The 21,154-nt window shown below is 39.1% G+C and overlaps 1 protein-coding gene across 2 annotated transcripts in view; it reads left to right on the top strand.

Annotated features, from left to right (window-relative positions):
• The window catches only part of GPC3 (glypican 3), a 658,140-nt gene that overhangs the window by 517,437 nt on the left and 119,549 nt on the right, over window positions 1-21,154 (top strand). For both annotated transcript variants that reach the window (XM_080652923.1, XM_080652922.1), the window contains exon 6: window positions 5,639-5,759. In XM_080652923.1, coding sequence (XP_080509049.1) covers window positions 5,639-5,759 — 121 coding nt within the window. The remainder of the gene's footprint in view (window positions 1-5,638; window positions 5,760-21,154) is intronic.

The following is a 21,154-nucleotide window of genomic DNA, read 5'->3' as shown; positions in this document are numbered from 1 at the left end:
AATTGGAGGTTAGTGGTACTGAGCAGACAACCCATTATTAAAATCCCCCATGGCCAACAGTGCCTCCATTCCTGACACTCTAGACAATCTTTGGATGAGGAAAATTATGACTGTGATGGCTCATCCACATGCAAAGCCTGTAACGAACCATGTGCACCAGTGGCACAGAAGGAGCGAGTGGAAAATAAATACTGAATTAATACAAAGCTATGGAGACACCGCAAACTGAATTCCTCTGGGCTTGGAGCTCGAAGTATACATGTTATGTAAAATTCCCTAAAGTGACAAAGTGACAAAGACATCAATCACAACTCTCTCCTGCATTCATTTTCCTATTTTCCTTAGAGATTTCAAATCACCTTTGGTGTTTGTCTAGTGGCATGGTGGCGGTGGGTTATTTATTTCTCTAACTTCAACACCTTATCTTCCAAGAATGTAAATATTTCACTGAATAGCAATACTGTGGACCTCTGTTTGGAAGAAGAAATCCCATACACAGGGCTCTCCCCAAGGGCTTTTAAAAGGCAAGCCCAGAAATCTGCTGAGTAGGTAAAGAGAGATATTGCTGCAGACACTGTTGTGACCCTTGTAGGACAATACTAGTAGCTTGCAAATTGTCATATACAATGAAACAGTGTGGTTAGGAAATGTCAAATATTTAGTCAGTATGGGTTATTTCTAAGGAAGCAACAGTATAATGGTTAAGAGCAGAGGCAGCTGGAGATAGACTCACTAAGTTCAAACTCCAGCTTTGCTATTGACTAGCTGTGTGATCTTGGGAAAGTGACTTCACTTCTCTGTGCCTCAGTTTCCTCATCTGCAAAAAAAAGCTGATAATAATAGTTTCTATCTCATAGGGTTGTTAAGAGGATTAAATGAGGCAATGTATGTTTTCTTTTTCCTCTGTACTCATAACAGTAACTGGCGCAGAGAAAGCACTCAATGCTGACAGCTATTATTATTATAAGTACCACAATGTGCTCTAGGTAGTACAAAAGGGAATTAACCAAGCATCAGCCTTCAAAGAGATCACAAACTATATGGGATGGCACATGGAATGTACATAAAAGGAGCATGAACAACTCAGGACTGTCTCCACTGTACATTTAGATGCAATGGCAGCAGGTCAGCATGCATCAGAGTGGTTCAGTGAGGCCCTCAATTCTCATTGGGTGAGAACTTCAGGCATCTACAGGGAAGGAGAGTGAGAACCTGAATAAGTTAGCAGCTACCAGCATCAGTGGTATCAGTACTTTTGGGTACTGCTTTGAACAGCAAATAAAATAAAAGCAAGTTGTAGGTCTTAGCCACAGGAAAGCTCTTCCCAACACTTTTGTAACCAGAAACCATGCCTAATTTACTAGAGTCCTTTGAGGATTTAAATAGTACACTGATGGAGCAGAATAGTGTATGCTATTTCAACTTTTAAAAAGTTTGGCAAGCTTTAAAACCCAAAGCTGTTTTTGGAAAATTGAGCTACCATGGAATTGGGGACCAGTATTTAGTCCTGGTTACTTATAGATAGCTTGGAGATAAGAAACAAAAAAATAGAGCTAAAAGGACACTTTTATGAATGGCAAAAATAATATAGTAGGGCTGCAAGAGATCAGCTGGGGAATAATTTGATTTAATATCTATAAATGAGCTGGAAGAAGGAGTGTAGTGTAAAATCCCTTAGTTGGCAGATGTCTTTGCACTATTCCAATGAAGATAATAAACTTCAGGAAAATGTTTGTTTTGTAGGAGTGGGCATAAAAGTGGCCAGCAAGCTTCTATATGAACAAATCCAAGGAATGTCTCTAGAGCAGGGGTGGGCAAACTTTTTGACTTGAGGGCCACAATGGGTTCTTAAACTGGACCGGAGGGCTGGAACAAAAGCATGGATGGAGTGTTTGTGTGAACTAATATAAATTCAAAGTAAAGGAGCGGAGGGGAGAGCAAGAGAACCGGATAGAGCAGCCGGATCCGGCCTGCGGGCCGTAGTTTGCCCATGGCTGCTCTAGAGACATTTATTTCAGAAGATTTATATGAACCTTACCTTTTTATCTATGAATAGGGTCTCTGCTTCAGGCATCAATAGGTATAAATACAAAGAAGATGGAGTTGGTGGTGTCATAAAAGGGAGATTATATTTAAACAGAGAGGGTTATCTATGTATATAAAAGCCCAGCGGCCAGATGGTAGAACGACCAGAACAACCAGAGCAACGGTTGCTATGATGCACACTGCAGGCAACCAACCGGCCCAATCAGGGCCCGATCGACCCCCTAAACTCCTGAGGCCCCTCCACCTGACCAGCCTAACCCCGATCAGCTCCCCCACCCCTCTACCCTGCTCTGAGGTGTCCAAGAGCTGTCCTGAGGCCTGGAGCCCCAGGGGGGAGGGGAGAGGTTTGTGGCTGTGCGCCTCCAGACCTTGAGAGCACCAAATTACAAATGTGGCTGCCACAAAGGAGGCCCACCTGGGAAGTGGGAGGAACATACAGCAAAGGGGCAAGAACTGAGGAAAAGACTGCCTGGAAGAACCCGCACTAGGGGCAGCCATGCTCCAGCCCAGCCCCGCATGCTACCTGACAGATGCTACTGCGAGGTGGGTGCAGAGAGGGCTCCCTGGGCACACAAGGGGGGTGCACTGCAACTCCTGCATGCCACCGCTGCTCCTCACTGACCTGTGCCCACTGCCATGCAACCACCCAACCACACCGCAGCCACTATGCTCAGCCACCAAAGCTTCCTCCTGAGCTGCGCCTTTGGCCAGCCTCAGGCACCCCATTCTCCCCCCGCCACCCTGCCTCTGCCTGTTTACAGTGATTGGGATGGACAGGACAGGCTGGCCCAGCACGCAAGCACATTCCCTCCTCCTGCTGCAGTGGGCTTCTCGGGTCCTCCACTCTGCGCTGATGGATAAAGCCGACCTTGGTAAATGCCTGGTGCCCTTGCATGGGGTATGCTGTGAGGCATAGTCCTCAGAAACCCAGAGCCCAGTCTACAGGAGGGCCCTTTGTGGAGGAAGCACACTACAACTCCCAGGAAACACCGCACCTCCTGCAGCGCTGAAGCTCACCGAGGAGACTGAGGGAGCACATGAAAGAACGTGCCACGCTGGTGCTCTGGAGGCGCCTACGCAGTTTGTGGTCTTGGGGGCCCAGGTGGGCCATACACCAACCACCTGTGGCCCCTCCCCCTTGCTGGCCTGGCCGGATGGCCCCCATTGGGGCAGGCCAGTGGACCCCACCCATGCACGAATTCATGCACTGGGCCTCTAGTATGAATGTAAAAGAGGACACTAGTAGTAAGCTGATAATGTTTCTTTACAGACCCCAAAGGCAGTTGATGTTTAATGGTTGGTGATTCGTGTATTCACTAACTTTTAAAGTTAAATAAGATGAATATATTAGGCTACCATTTTAGAAGAAATGCAATCAGATGTTCTCTTCAACTTGACTACAAAATACTTTCCTTTTCAGAGGATGACTTTTTTGTTTATTTTTTATTGCTGATATTATTACAGACATCCTCTACTTCCCCCCTCCACTCAGCCCCCGCCTCACCCCAGGCCTTCACCACACTATTGTCTATGTCCATGGGCTATGCATATAAGTATAAAAGTTCTTTGGTTAATCTCTTCCTGTCTCCCCCAATCCCCTCTCTCTGAGATCCTTAGGATGACTTTTAATCATAAAAGTCAGAACTAGATTTCCTGACCTCCTCTGCTACCATGCATGTTTTTCAAAGCATGTCCTTAATATTGACAGATACACTGTATTTTGGTAGGGAAAACTTAACATAATTAAATAAATATCTTCTGAAGTTGTGAAATTTTCAAAAATAATGAGATCATGAAGTCTGCCCTATCAACCTCACAGTGTGCTTGAGGAGCTCAAATGAACTGAGTGACATGAAACTGCTCTGTAAAGTGCTATGCAAAAATACAGTAGTATTAATTATTCATTGCACATCATAATTTGGAATTAGAAATATAAATTGATTAAATTCTAGGAATTTATCCTTTATAGATATTCATGCATATGTGCAAAGATTGGTATACTAGGATATTCTTTGCAGCATTGTTTATGTTAGTAAAATATTAGAAATAACTCAGTTGTTCATTAGTACGGGATTAGGTAAAGACAGAGCCATACAGAAAATAAAGTAATGAAAACAAAGCAATATTTTATGTTCTGACATGGAAATATGTCTAAGATATGTACTAAGTGATAAAAAGCTGCAAATCAGTATGACTAGTATGATTCCAACTTTGGTTAATATTGTATGTTTGTATATGCATGTGAAAACCCCTAGAAGAATATACATCAAACTGTTAAACATAGTTCTCTCTTGGAAGGATAGGATGATGGAGGAACTTTTACCTGATGCTTTATTTCTATACTGTTTGAATTATTTACAATGAGCATTATTAATTTTTGTAATAAAAATATGAATTTGGCCCTGCTGATTAGAGTATCATCCCATACACCAAAGGTTGCAGGTTCGATTCCCAGTCAGGTCACATACCCAGGTTGTGGGTTTGATCCCTGGTTGGCTTGGTATGGGAAGCAATCGATTGATGTTTCTTTCTCAGATTCAAGTTTCTCTTTCTCTCTCCCTCTCCCTCTCCTTCTCCCTCTCCATCTCCATCTCCATCTCTCCATTCCTCTCTCAAATAAATTTTTAAAATCCTTGGAGATATATACACTGAGTGGCCAGATTATTATGATCTCTGAACGCTTAATAATCTGGCCACTCAGTGTATATCCTATATAATAAAAGGATAATATGCAAATTGTCCCCTCAACCAGGTGTTCAGCCAGCAGGCAGGCCGGCCAACCGCCCATGTTCCCTCCCCCTGGCCAGGCTGGCCAGACCCCACCCATGCTCGAATTCATGCACCGGGCCTCTAAAATACACACACACACACACACACACACACACACACACATACACACACACACACACACTGAGTGGCCAGATTATTATGCGTTCAGAGATCATAATAATCTGGCTACTCAGTATATATATATATATATATATATATATATATATATATATATATGAATTTATCTTTAACCTGACTACACTATTTTTATTAAAAAAATATATATAGGGGAAATTTATGCTGCAAATGGCTTGGGAAAGCCTCCTGAAAATAAACCCAGCTCCAAGGCCTATGGGAAATTGTGGGAGGAGCAATTGGAGAAGAAATGAGAAATAAAGAACATGCAAGAGTCTTTCTCCTTCAAATGAGTAAAAAGCACACTCAGAGTTAAGGTCTTTCCTGTGTGTTTCCCTGGCCAAGACCCAGGACCTCCCGTAGCATTGCCATTGGCCCTTACTCTTCTGGACTATACACTAGACTGAGAGCATAATAAAGACTTTATCTGTTTTTGGTTATTGTTGTACTTCCAACACTTAGAAATAGGGATGTTGAATGAATGTTTGTTGACTGTTAAATGAGCGTTCTTCACTGTAAAGAGACTCTCTCTGCAGTGGTTTATTTTTGTTCCATGGGGTCATCCCATGGTTTAAAAGTCTGAAGAGAGCTTGTGGTCAGTTTGACCATTGGTGCCAAATACAAGTCAGCTTTCACTTTGCTTCAGACTCTCTTGTGACAAACTTGCTCTTTACCTTCACCTTTGCAGATACAGCCAAAAGGCAGCGAGGAATGGAATGAAAAATCAGTTCAACCTCCATGAGCTGAAAATGAAGGGCCCTGAACCGGTGGTCAGTCAAATTATTGACAAGCTGAAGCACATTAACCAGGTATGTGGAACTATATCCAACAAAAGTGAAAGTGGCGAAGAAGTAAGGGATGGATGATGTTCACTGTGCAAACTGAGTTCTTGGGATTTTGGAGAGGTAGCCATTGTTTATTTTCTTCAAGGATTCCCTCTGCTAAAAAGAATTTTTGACCCTTGTTTTTCACCCCACTTTTAAATCATAAAGATTATATTGTAATATTAGAGAAAGCTTGGAAAATAGATGGAAAAGTGTTTCTCACAGTGCCATTACTGTATACCAACTTTTTCATTTTTATATCTTCTTTCCTAATATTCAGAAACATCACACTCAGACTTTTTACATAATTAGAAGTATACAAGTGATTTAGAGTTCTTAAAATTATCAATATATTGGAAACACTTTTTCATGTTGCCACAAATCTTCATATTAATCATTTTTGTGGCCATAATATTCTTTTAAGTATTCATCATAATTAATCACTTGCTTTTGCTGCACATTCAGATTACTTCAAATATTTTACCATTATAAATAAAGCTACTTCATACATAATGCTTTCTCCTGATATTAGATCATTTTCTTAAAATACTGGGGTTATTGACTTAAAGGATATGAGCATTTTTATTCATGTTTCTAAATTGCTTTCCAATGGGGATGGATCACCTTTCACTGCCACGAGTAAGATGCAAGAGGACCAGCTTTACTATGCCTGTAACAACGTTTGACTCACTGCCTGCATAGAGACACCCACAGATTTGCTTGACCTATACAGAGTTTTTCCTCTCATAAGAAGTTTAGTAGCTGAGACACGAATAGAAGTTAGTTGTACCATCTGCTTGTGATTGCTTTGTGGCCACAATAAAAAATGCCAGCATATATCAGAGTGACAGTGTTTTTGCCCCATGATTCCTGGGTGGGAGAGCACCACTGACTTGGCACCACTGACTTCTATTTGTAGCCTAAGAAGAACTTAATGAAACTAAAATCCTTATGCAAGGACAGCGGTTTCTGTATGAAAACATTGGCATGATTTTGTTTTTTAATATGAAGTTTAGCAGTGAAATTTCTGTGGTTAGAAAATGTTTAGAAAGGCTTTCTAAATAGTGGAATATTTTACTGCAAATGACATTGTGAAATTATTTACAACACACTTGGGTGTGACTCCTCCAGTGCCTAATAAAGTGCTCTGCACTCAGTGAGCACATAATAAATAGTTGTTACTGCTGCTGAGCACATGATAATGGCAGTATTTGCATAACCATTTTTTTTTCTATGAACTCACAACCTCACTAAGTTCTATAAAGCCTGGTTAAATATAGTATGATTATTTAAAAATGCATCTCTGAAGGGTTCAGAACACAATTTAAACCACTAATGGCTGAACTGAGGGCATGGTACTTTTTCACCTGGGGACAATGGCAGTATTTGTCCTCTGAATTATTTCCAAATTACCTCAAACCAATTTTATCTGGGTGGCTCCACTCAATTGGTTAGACCCCAGCATTGGTGAGGCCAAAATCTGAGGGTCCATCACTGTTCCCATAATCCTAACTGAAGAATACTGTCAACAGAGATGTTTGATGAACCAAACTTAAGGAATACCCACTATGTGTTCAGCCAAGTTCTTGGGAGTTTAAGGCTTCTGCAGGAGTCTAAAACTGTTTTCACAGTTTCTTCGGAGGGGAAGCACAGCATAGAAAGTGCTTAAATAAAGATAAACAAATATAAATAAAGATGATGAAGAGCCAGAAGAGGGGTGCTGCTCATTAATTTTGGGCAGTTTGCTTAGGGCTAAGCTGGGCTAGGCTAGTGTAAGGATTCCAGATAGACGCAGGTGTTAAGATCTGCCATCAACAATGAGTAGGTAAAGACAAGCAGGGGAGTGGCAGTCATAAGAAAGATTAGACAAGCACCTGTGGATGGATACACCCCCCCACCCCGCCACACACACCTGGGAAAAAGAGGAAGCTGCATCAGATATGGGCTTCTGTATGATCCAATGTTCACTAAAATATTTTTAGTGAGTCCCTTTTGAAAACACTTAGCTAGATGTTTGATATTAATACTGTGGGAGACCATGTGATATAGTAGAAAGAACATGAGCTTTGGATTGATAGACCTGAATTCAGTTGTGGTTCTTACTAGGTATATAACCTTGCACAAATCACCGTTTCTCTGAGCTTTAGTTTCCTCATCTGTAGTATATAGAGATACCTTAACAAGGTTACTGTAAGGATTAGAAATTTCATATATATATAAAATGATTATATAATTAAATATATTATTTTATGTATTACACATATTTTACATAAATATCCACAAAAATATATATTTATGTATTTATAGAATATATAACATGTATTGACATAATAAGTGGCAGTTAAGATTATTATATTCAGGACTAGAGGCCCAGTGCACAAAATTCGTGCACTTGTGGGGGGGAATCCCTCAGCCCAGCCTGCACCCTTTCGCAATCCGGGACATTTCAGACATCCCTCTCGCAATCCAGGACCACTGGCTCCTAACCACTCTGCCTGCCTGCCTGATCGCCCCTAACGGCTTGCCTGCTTGCCTGATCTCGCCCCTAAAACTCAAGCTTCTTTTTTTAATTTTTACTATTTATATTTATTTTTTATTTTAAAATTCAAGCTTCTTGAGAACATGAGGCATTTAACATTATTCCATATTCCTTACAGGGAGCTAAGCATGGTAAACACAGCAAATACTTAATACTTGTGGGCTTCTGTACAAACATTTTCCAACCAGGAATGTTTTAATAGGCAGTCTCCAAGAACTTGAACTGGAAAACCTAAAAGTAGAGTGCTCAGATTTCAGGCATCAGGTGGTATTAGCAGGATTTTTATCCCAATTAAACTCTAATTCTCTCAACAGTGGGGACAAACTGCCCATCACTATCTCCAAAGTTTCTTATTCGTCACTATCCCATTTTCCTCCACTCCAAACCAAGGTAACAAACGAAACCTTTAATTCTGATCTTCCTCATTGCAAGGGAACAGCAAACCTCAATCGAAATAATTTCCCGCGAGAAGTCGCGTCCAAATACTGCGAGACTGAGGACCATAGGGCTTACTATGTACATGCGCAATAACAGGCTCATGTTCTAGCCATAGGCACCCAGGCATCCTCCACAATCCCACAATCCTCTGGTCGCATACTTCCGGTTTTTCTAGCTCCTTTTTAAGTGGTGTTTCCTTCAGTTGCATTGCAATGTCCAGGGCCTCTAGTTGGAGAGGATTTTTCTGTTCTTTGACGTTTATAGTTGTTTACTATTTGGAATCAGTGAAGTTTTGGGAGTACTGCCACTGCCATGAACATGTCGGTCCCAAGCGCAGTCATGAAACAATTGCCCATTCAGTCCACTGCTGGTGCTGTCCTGGTTTACAATGAGAAAGGTACTGTGCTGAGCCATTTTCCAATCAGATCTTCCTCTTCCTTCCCCAGCACACTCCAAACCTACTCCAGACTGACCACCCCAACCCTGCAGACCCTTAAGACCTTTCCTCCTATTTCTTCAACTTTCCCCCATCAACCTTACATCCTATTGCGTTGCCTAGGGGCACCCCTAACAACTCCCTGGAGGGCGGGGCCAGCCTGGGTGAGGGGCTGTGGTGTTCTGGTCTCTGGTCATTCTGGTCATTATGTCGTTCTGGTCGCTGGCCATATATATATATATATATATATATATATATATATATATATATATATTTTTTTTTTTTTCTCTCTCTCTATAGGCTGAACCTGAGTTTGAAAGGGAGCAAAATTCCAGTACTTTTTACCAGCCTAATTTTGCTCCCCCAATTTTGTATGATTGCAGATCTCTTTGATCCACCTATTCTTTTCTCCTTTTTATTGTTTCCTTTTATCCCATTTCCTCTAATTTCCAGCCACAAAAGATTCTCAGCTTTAGGTAGGGACATATATATTATCATAGTAGGAAAGGTCACAATTTACAATTCCTTTCTCTTACCTCCATCCATGAATATGTATGTGAATATTTTTGTTCCCTTACAAAAGCCATTAGGCAACCAATTATTTCACATCCATAGACTTGTTTTACCTGTTTAAGTTGAGCTGTTAAAATTGGTTGGCTCCAAACACCTACATTGATTTTTTTTTCTCATCTATGTTGCTTTCCATGGCTTTATTCAGGTCTTTAATAAAATTTCTATTTTTGACAATAAACAAGAATGTGATGATGATTATGGTGATGATAATGATAATATGTTTATATTTGTGTAGCATTTGACCATATTTCAAAGGAATTTTATGTCCTAAAAGACTAACTACTTATATTGGGGAAAATAGCCAACCTGGAACTGTATAACATACAGCACTTTCACAGAATCATTCTTTTCAAGAACTCACTGTTACCATTGGGCATTATGTCATCCTCACTGCCCCCTGGGAGTTTAATAATAAATAATGTTTGTTCCTTTTTATAGCTAGGGAAACTGAGGCAGAAAGCCATTAAGGGCTATGTGGGCATACTGCCAAACCATCCAGTGAGTTCAGTTGAAAATTTGATCAATAATCCAGATGTTGTTTCATATACACTGCCAAACATCTGGATTCACTGAATGCCTGACTAAATTGACCTTAAGTTTTAGTGATGGGAAGGTAGAATCAAGTTAACTTGTCCAAGTTCACATGTAAGTGAGTGGTGAATCCAGGAGTGTAATGTTATTTTTCTAAGCCCATTGCTTGGTATTAAACTACAGTAGGATGCTCCAACACACATATCTATAAATACAGAGGCATTGTCATGTATGCTCATGTTTGTCCATCAAGATGGACTGTAGTTAGGCCATTTATGAGCACATCTCAAAATAACTCTTCACTTTCTTCCATGGAAATTCTCAGCTGCCTCATTTCAGGTTATAATTGCTGTTGATAGCACTGGAAATAATATACTCACTAAGGGAATAAAGTAACGTTATTTCCATATTGACGGCCCCATGGTGTAATCTTGAGGGGATAGGTTCAGGGTCAAGCCCAGAGCCCCTTTTCTGGGAAGGCCTGCAGGTGTGGAATGTCCTCCCCTCCTTCCAAGCCAGAGTTCATCTGTAGCATTCCCACGACTGGAAATGAGGATCTTTTTTTTTCCTTTTCAGTTTCTAATTTGTGTGAGGATTTATTGTCTTGTTTTAGGAGAGGAATTGAAATCTTTAAAGTTCTCAATGTCAGTCCTAGAATTTGCAGGAACATATTGTGTGTTTTTTTAATAAAAAAGTTTGTTTTAGTTATGTTCTGCTCCAAGGCTACTGCATGGACACAATTACCAAGAATGATTACAGTACATTCTTATCCATATGATACTGTGGGCTATTTGTCCTCTAACCCTATTCTGTTGGTAACATTTTCTCTCTCTTGAAGTTAGCTATGTACTTAGTGCTAATTTAGCAGTCCCAAAACTGTTATAGACGTTATTGCTCCCAAGGAAATCTAGCTGTTTATTGTTTTTCACAGTTTCATTTCAGGTTCAAATATAATTCCATAAATTGTTTTCCGGCCCATTGTAAACAGTTGAAGCCAGAGCAGTCAATACCTGCCCATTTAGTGTCAGAGTTTTTCATTCATAGTTGGATAATGTCTTATCTGTTTGAGATGGTTGACATGTCCTGCTGAATGGTGGAGGAATAGACAAGATGGCATCTTAAGATTCCTTCCAGTTGTGTGATTTCGTGATTTGTGGCTCAAGGTCTGGCTTTAACCCAGCATCATCTTGTGAACAAGTCTTGTGACTTTATTCTCTGCTCTGCCACTCTTTTGAAAACACCCTATTCCCAGATCACTCGTTTCTACTTTGTAACTTCTCACCTTTTCAGAGATTGTTCCCTTCCCACCAGTCTTCCAGCCTGGGAAGATGGAACTTACATTTGCCCTTCCCCTCACCCAATTCTTCTGGGTTTTTTTCCCCCGCTTTGTTCTCATTAGGCTATGAAAATATTAAACTATAAAAACACTTTTGCATTTATCACCCCTAAGTTTCCCTACACCAGAGTTAGATCTAGTTAGTCATGTGACTCCATATGAATGATAATAATTCTGCCATACATTTGCATAGCACACTTCAGTTTGTAAAGCTCTTTCATGTATCTTAGAAAAATTTACCTTCTCAATGGCTCAGAGAAACAGATATTATTACCTGTATTTGCCCAGTGAAAAACTGTGGGCACTAGAAGGCTAAGTGACCTAGTAGTAAGTGGTAGAAACCTACAATTGAGGGCTACTGATTTCAGTGTGTTGTGCTCTTTCCTTCTACTTCTAAAAAGACATGGCACACCTTGTTATGGTAAGCAAGATCCATATATAAAAGATATGCAGAAGCACACTTTACAGAAACTCATTAATTTGTCTAAAGATTTCCAAGTCCCTAATATAGTAATTTCTGTGGTCTAAAGTTCTAAAATCAGAAGCAAAGAAAGAACAAGCATGTTGTTTATCAAATCTCAATTGAAGGTGCTTAGAAAACTACCACACTGTATAGTATGGAAACTGAGGTACTTTGTAGCATAGGTTTGAGTTATAGATAGCATACAATCTTTCTGTTAGCTATCTCTAATTCATAGAATGATGTTAAATGGTGAAAATTTTAAAATGTAGAAGTGAAATGTCTTCACTCTATTCCCCTTCATGAACACCTGAAGAGTATTTTTAAGATTCTTGACAGGCTACTTTAGTATCATGAAATAGAAAGCTAAATTTTTAATAAGTTAATTAGTAAGGTTGTTAAATGCCAGAGAAGTACCTAAGACATTCCTTAGCATGTGATTAAAAAGAAAAACTTTAAACAAATCTCAGGCATGATAGAATATAACTCTGAATAACTTATTTCATAGTCTTCTTACAATAAAACCGGTGAGATTCATAAAAGACTTCTCTAGTCCAATGGTTGTTAGGAAAGCCAACACTGGTGTAAAATTTCTAAATGAAAGAAAAATCTTTTGAGAGTCAAATTTAAATAAAAGGACTTTCCAAATGGAATTATATCTCACTGTCTTGTCACACTTCTTCATATATGAATAGCATGGCAGAACTCAAATTATTGCCATTTCCATATGGAGCCAGAATGTGTGTGTGTGTGTGTGTGTGTGTGAGAGAGAGAGAGAGAGAGAGAGAGAGAGAGAGAGAGAGAGAGAGAGAGAGAGAAACACAGAGTATCTACAATGACATGTTAACAAGAGCCAATGAATGACGTTTGAGTTTCAAAAGGGCAATGTGTGTTGGACTTTAAATACCAGACTTAGATTCTGTGGAGCTAAACATTATTTCATGAAGTAAAAGGGAATTAGCTGATGCATTACAAAACACATTTATCATAAAAAAAATTTCTGTCATTTTGCTTAATAGCCTGAAAAATAATTACAATATCTGGTGGTTTTGGGGAACATATGTTTTTAATATCTTAATTTCTATGTACAGTTTAACAACACTACATCAAGAAGTATTCCCAAGTATTTCATATTAAATTTTTTTGAAATGAACTCTTTTCTATATTTGGAATATACAAGATTAAAGATACTTAAATTGGGTCATGTATCTTACTGCTTGCATATTTATAATTTTTCAAAAATAATAGATGAGTCAGGAGTGCTGAGCCAAAATGTAGTTGATAACAGTGTTGTGGTAATATTGGTTTAACAATGAAAAGAAATACATTGTCTTTTTTATTGCAGTATTGTACTTTCATGAATTTTTGTTGTTTTTTAGTTAGAAGTATGGGAAGTGTTAGCTATGGAAATACAAATTCTACATGTGAAAAGGCAATTCTATTAAACTGTAAAGGCTACCAGATTTACAGTTAGAAATATATTTTCAAAATACCTCTGAAATCCACAGGGTCTCATATTTTATTTACATTTAGTTACTGGTAAAATGTAACACTATATTTTGAAATAAATGGTTACAAATGGTTGCTCTTTACCTCCATAAACCTTTATTATAAGCACTATATTGGTATATCTATTTTCAAATACTATTTGAGGAATTCAGAAATAACTTTTCATCTATATATATTTATGAATATGTATCTAGCCTCTGGACTGTCAGCTCCTTAAGTCTAAGATCATGCATATAATTTTCTGTTTCTTATAGTACCTAACATATATAGAGTAGGTGCTCAATATATACAACATTTTATTGATCAATTCATTTGAAGAACTCAACCTTTGTTCACTCAATTTATTTCTGAATTTAGATTCAATTTAAGGCATGTTTCACATTCAATATTAACCCATTTCTGTACTAATGAGCAGGGTTACATAAGTACAGAATTATAGTTAGAAGGATCCTTTAGGTGGTAAAAGGTCCAACCCTTAGTTTTACAGATGAGGAGATTACAGCCAAGAGAGTGAAATGACTTGCCCAAAGTCAAATTGCCAGTATATAACAAAGCTGGGACTGGGAAATGAACAGATTAATATTCTGTAGTACCATTATTGGTACTCCCAACCATAGCAGAAGCCCATCCTTAAGCAGTTCATATTAGGAACAAAAAACAGTACAGCATGAGCCAAGATCTTGTTAATTATTTATCTCTTGTTATGGATATTAACTAGTGTTTGGTTATAGCAAGTACACCTCAGTGCCTGTAGCCTCATTAAACCCATTGAACAGTTGTTGCACACAGGTCAGGGGGTGGCGGGGGTGGGGGCGGTCTTTGCTGGGATCACTGAACCAAAAGCAGGCAGTGTCAGCAGGACCTGTTGCTCATGGACTTATACCCACTCATATTCGGACTTAGGCTCCTATCCACACTTAGGAACAGTCATCCTTTCATTCTCATGTTCTGGATTTCAACTCCTCCACCTTCCTGGGAATCCTGTAATAATTTATCTAGTGTCTTCTCCCTCCTTCCAGTATGGCAAAATTAGCATCATATTAGTCAGTGGGCTTATGCACCCGTTAGCTCAGTTGTTTAGGCAGCATATTCAGAATATGTTCCATAGGGAGTAGTGATGTGGGAGAGGTGCTATGGGGTTGTTCTGAGTCCCCCATTCCTATTTTATCCAAAGAAGCTATATTTTAAAAATCTGCTTTACATATCAGTCTTCTGAGTAAGATTACACTTAAACAAAGGGTTCCAACTGCTAAAAGAATAAAAATTTCAAGGTGCCTTTAAGGCTAACATTTAAGATTTAATCTCATATGAGTCATTTTTTTTCATTTGAGCATTCATTCAATGAGTATACTAAATATCTACAATACACAAGGCAGTCACAGAATGCCTTCCAATTCCCATCAGCCACCTCCTAAAATGAACTTTTGCTTAAAATGGTGACCAAATGGAAGAGTGTGAATGGCTTGGTCTAGTCCTATTGAAAGTGATGTTCCTACGTGATTTTTTAGGGCCTATGTTCCTGTACTAATGAGCCAAAAGTGTCTTATTTGACATTGCAGACCAACACCTAAATTTTCCTTGCCAAAGTCATTAGGATTCTGACAAAGTCCAATGGAAATAAGTACTGAGCAATTTGTTTTAAATTAGCTTGTCTCTACAGAACAAATAATTTTGTCCCGGGATGGCAGTCCTGTGTAAATAAGCTCAATTAAATGTTTGGCCTCTGTCTTGTATGCCCATGGTTATTTGAGACTTAACCTTCAACTGCAAACTTATTTGACACATGATCAGGGATGTTTCCATATTCTGTATAGGCTCAATATTAGTACTTAGTAAAGGTAAAATATTGACAATGGGATCAATTCTGTATCCTTAACTATATGGCTGCCTTAGCAACCACAGTGATTTTGTATAGCAACAGGTAAGTAGAATATTTCCTGCAGAGTTCTAATTAATGTTCAAAGTGGAAGTTACATTATTATTGGATTTTATTGAATGATTTCTTAATAGGGTTAAAGTATGATCTTATTTGTTTAATTATGTTGATTTAGATATTATTTTCTTCATAGTCCATATTTTGCCAAGTCATCACTTTTCATAGTAATATCTATTCTATATTATGGGCATGCAATTAATAAGAGCAAAGAAGCCCTGACTGGTTTGGCTTAGTGGATGGAGCATCTGCCTGTGGACTGAAGGGTCCCGAGTTCGATTCTGGTCAGGGGCATGTACCTTCGTTGCAGACACATCTCCTGTGAGGGGTGTGTAGGAGGCAGCTGATCAATGTTTCTCTCTCATCAATGTTTCTAACTCTCTATCCCTCTTCCCTTCCTCACTGTAAAACAAAACAAAACAAAGAACCTAAGAAAATTACTGTTACAGTATATCATAAATAATGAGGCCCAAGTTCAGATCAGTTACTTCCCATTTCACTGAAGAAACTTCTTATTATCATGATATCACTGTTAGAAAATTTTGAGTCATCACAATAAATAAAAGAACCAAAAGACTAGAGACAGGCACCTTCTACCCTCACCTTTAATAAGGGGGGGAAACTAGATTGTGGAAACTACAAGTCAGGGATCCTGCTGCACATCTTAGCAAAATTCTGGACTAGATTCTTGGAGAGCACAAGCTTTCAGAAGTCACCACGATAATTACTAGAAGTCACTATGGGCTCACTCAGAACAAATCAGGAACCAGGTCTCACTTCCATGCACACCTGATCTTACTAAATCAGAAGAATGGCACAGACATGGTATGTCTAGGTTGCAGCAAGGCATTTAACAAAAGTTCCTAAGATCGTTTTTCAACAAGTGGCAAGAAATATTTACTAAATAATCATATGGTTTGATAAAGTGTAGCTAATTAAACATCATACCTGAAGAGTGTTTTCTTAACATACCAATGTCAGCCTGGAAAGAAGCTTTTGGTTGTTTGCTTTGTACTTGACCCTTACTACCTGAAGTTTTTACCAGTGACCTAACTGAGGACAGAGAAAGCATGCATCTAATATTTAGAGATGGCATGAAGCTAGATGGGATTAAGCTAATCTATAATAATAAAAGTGTAATATGCTAATTAGCGCAGACATGCTTCCAGACAAAGCCGGGGCTGCAAGGGAAGCCAGGGTCCTGGGTGCCTGCCGGCAGCGGGGGGAAGGAAGGCCCACTATTTTTTTTTTTAAGTTTGTGAGTTTCTTCTTTAATGAAATTAAGAATCTTGGAAAGCTTGGTAGAACATTCAAGGAAGGCCTACTCTTCTCAAATTTTGTGCATTGGGCCTCTAGTATATAGATAACACAATCAGTAGCTAAAAATATCTAAATAGACTGAAATAGCAGAGAAAGCTAACAAAGTGAAATGGTATAGGGATAGCCCTGGTCGGTGTGGCTCAGTTGGTTGAGTGTTGTCCCATGCACCAAAAGGTCACTGGTTCAATTCCTGGTCAGGGTACATACCTGGGTTTTGGGCTCAATCCCCAGTTGGGGACATGCAGGAGGAAGCCGATCCATGTTTCACATTGATGTCTCTCTCTCTCTCTCTCTCTCTCTCTCTTTCTCTCTCTCTCTCCCTACCTCTCCCTCTCTCTCTCAAATCAATAAAAACATATTTTTAAAAAACATTACAGGGATAAATGTAAAGTATTACATGTAGATTCACAAACACTGTTTTATAAATACAGTGAGGGAAGCCAACTTAGCAGGCACATTTGTTTTAGTTGTGACGGAAACGACAATGAGAAGCAATAAAACCTTCACTGACCCACCAGACTCTATCTCTCAAATGTAGACATAACTTAGCAGCTCTTTTGATGTTGTGGCCATTATTGTGGTGTAGGGGGAAGAGGTAGGTAAATATGTACATGTGTGTTGGGGTGGGCCAGGCAGGGGCATGGGAGTGAGTGGCTAGAGAAATATTATGTATCCTGTTTAAATGTTCAAAAATCTATTTGGGATTGTAATGTTCACTGCTCCACAGCAGTCTTTGTTAAACCAATATTACCTGATTTTGTTGTGAAGTCTTTTTGGTGTGTGATTTACTAGTTAGAGCCATACTGAGAAATCTGAGCACCACAGCACTATAAAATCTAGTTTGGGGGAAAGTACAAAGACTCTAGAATCAAATGTAGATCTGGGTTTAAGTCCAAAATATGTCACTTTGTAGTGCCTGGCTTCAGAACAGATTATTTAACCTCCCTGTACTCAAGTTTCATAATCTTTGAAATGGGTATAGTATGATCTATCTTGAAGGATTAGTACAAGTGTTAGAGATAATGCATGTAGAAGACACTCAACTTTAAAGGGTATATTAAAATCTTATTTGTATTTTTTCTTTTTATTAAATTTACTAGATGCCCAATGCATGAAATTCATGCAAGGGGCTTGGCCCTCGTAGCCCTGGCTTCATTAGGAAGGTTGTCCAGATGGTCGTTCTGCTGTTTGATCTAATTAGCATATTAGCACTTTATTATATAGGATTGGGGTGACACTAGTTAACAAAATTATACAGGTTTCAGGTGCACAATTCCACAACACATCATCTTTATACTGTATAGTGTGTTCACCACCCCAAATCAATTATCTGTCCATCACCATTTATCCCCCCTATCTCCTCCTCCACTTCCCCCCGACCCCTCTCACGCTGGTAATCACCACACTGTTGTCCTTGTCCATGAGTTTTTTCCTTTTTTTGCTAAATTCCTCCATTTATACCTACTCTTTTGCTTCATATTATGATAGTAGGAAGAGTTAACATAAGGGAAGTCGGGAGTGACCTTTTAAGTGGCTTGATTCTCTGTCCCTCAGTTTACCAATTTCTGGAATGGAGAAATTACAACTTTTCTAGTTTTGGTTGTTGTTTAAATGATTTAAAAATTCTAAATATAATAATCTAAATGCTAAAGATTCTTGGGAAAATATATTTAGCTAAGCTTCAACAGATTTTTGAACTATTTAAAGTTTAGTTTGGCTCAAAGTAACTGAATGGAAAATGAAGATGATAAATTATATATATATATATATATATATATATATATATATATATATATATATGATTGTATATGATTGTGGGTTTAAATGAAGTTCTTCAGACTTTCCCAAGTTTGAACTCTGCCCTAAAGTGGAGGATCTATAAATAGGCAGGCTGCCCTTAGCGTACAGCTTATAGATCTTACCACATGATTCAGAGCTCCATTTTCATCTTCAACCCCACCAAGACCTTTCATGGAAGGATAGTATCAAGTGAAAAGACTTCAGAGCTATAAAGTTCAGAACAAGTTAATCTGAATTCCATTTGCATTTTGCTCTCTGGTTGAAGATGGTGAGAGGTTCCTAAATTTAAAGCCCAGCTGACATGATATCCTTATTGGCAGATGTCTCAAAGGAGGTATTTAGAATGATTTTGCGTGGTGTATAATATGTTCATGAATGTGTGTGTGTGTGTTGCACATGCTGGCAGAGCAGAAAGAATTCACAGGGCTTGGGACTACGAGCTTTCCTGCGACATCATCACTCTCAGCTGTTGGGGGTGATGTCACAGATGGCAGGAACACTGCCTACCAGGGGTGGGCAAACTTTTTGACTCGAGGGCCACAATGGGTTCTTAAACTGGACCGGAGGGCCGGAACAAAAGCATGGATGGAGTGTTTGTGTCAACTAATATAAATTCAAAGTAAAGGAGCGGAGGGGAGAGCAAGAGAACCGGATAGAACAGCCGGATCCGGCTAGCGGGCCGTAGTTTGCCCACGGCTGGTAGGCCCAAATTCCCAAAGCTCTATTTTGCATTGCAGAGCCTAAGGCACAGAAGACCCATTCCATTGGCTCTACTATCAAAGAACTATGGAATTTGTTATCCAAAGTCTGGGATCAGAGACTACTTGTCCAGAAAAAAAGAAAAAGAAAAGCTAAAGTTGACCCCTGCTGCCTGAGCCTTTGTTCCTGCCTGATAATATACCATGGAAAATGAGGAAGGAATCCAGACTCATTAATGAGCTAATACAAAAGATTAAGTCAAGCTAGGGGCAGTTTGCTATAGCTGCATATGGATTTTTGAAGGCATTTGAGAGCTGGAAATATCTCTAGGCCAGAACCTAGTGGCACTGTTACCTTTGTTCACCAGACTCAAGTACATGATAAGGGTACCCCTGTGGGGAGCAGTTTTCTTATTGCTGATTTCTTTTTTAGGGAATGCTATTCCCTGAGCTATTGTATGTCAAATTGATTGATCAGTAATTGCAATCTGTACAAATTATCATAAGATGCTGAAGTGGAACTCAACTCTGAGCTTCTATGTGTTGAATTGCTTTTGTTCTTGTCTGTTGTTCTTGGAAGTCACTTAAACCATGACTACTTGCATGACTCTCAAAATGAAACTCAGTAGGCAAAAAAATAAATTAAAATTTAAAATATATGTATATATCTTCACCATTTATTTTGAAGCCATTTATTAAATGCCCATGGGATGTGTAGTGCCAAGTTTAGTGGACTCTGTTGATAAAGACATGGAAAAACCCCTTATGCATAATTATAATCACATAACATATATTATTACCATTTGAATTCATTTGTTCAATATTTAGCAGCTCTGTGTGACAAGCACTGGGAGTAGGGGCTGTGGACAAGGATACAGAGATAACTTAAACACAATTTTTGCTTTTAAGGAGGGTGATGAAAACATACCTACATAACTGTAATCCAAGGCATAGTTTAAGTACCTTAAGAGAAATATAAACCAAGTACTATGCTAGCCCAGAGAAGGGAGGGATTAATTCCTACCAAGGGAATTAAACAAGACTTCAAAAGTAGGTAGCCTTTAAGCCAGGCTTTGAAAGATGAGGAGAATTTTGATAGATAGAGATTGGAAGGAAGGATCTTCCTGGCAGAGGAATTTGGAATGAACAGTGGCACAAAGACATGAAAGTACATCAATAGCCTTATGTGGCTGGAGAGCTCACAGCCCAGGGCAGAGTGGAAGAGGACATGGGCAGTGAAGGATGAGACTGAAAAGGTGGTATAAAATATGGGAGGGCAACGAATAATAAAATAAAGAATCTGAACTTGACTCTGTTAGTAGTGGAGAGCTACTGAAGGGATTGGAGCAAAAGCATGGCATAGTCAGATCAGTGTTTTATGATGTTAACTCTGCCAGGACCATGAAAGGTGCTTTGGAGATCAGAAATTGGAGGCAAGGAGTCCAGTTAAACTTGACAGGGTTTATGAAACAAAGAAGTAAAACTTCCTATTAACATTCATTAACCTTCTTTTCCATAAAAGGTTATGGACCTGTTGAGAGGAAGAGGACTGTTGTGTCCTAAAGTCATGTTAATTATCTTTGGCTGTTAGCCAGGACATAGGAGGGGGTGTAGCATGCAGTGGTTTGGGTCTCAGGAAAGGAGACATGGAGTGACCTTCTCACAGCAAACTAGTACCTTATCCAGGTCCCACAGTAGAAAATTAAAAGAAAATTCTAGTACCTCTAGAGATTGTCCCTCATTGAACCTGAAGTAGAAGTACTCAAAATGAAGTATTTAGATTCCCTGATGAATGTACTATTACTTT

Source organism: Plecotus auritus (genome assembly GCF_963455305.1).
Source record: "Plecotus auritus genome assembly, chromosome: X".
NCBI classification, from domain to species: Eukaryota; Metazoa; Chordata; class Mammalia; order Chiroptera; family Vespertilionidae; genus Plecotus; species Plecotus auritus.
This window is presented reverse-complemented; position numbering and strand designations above follow the sequence as displayed.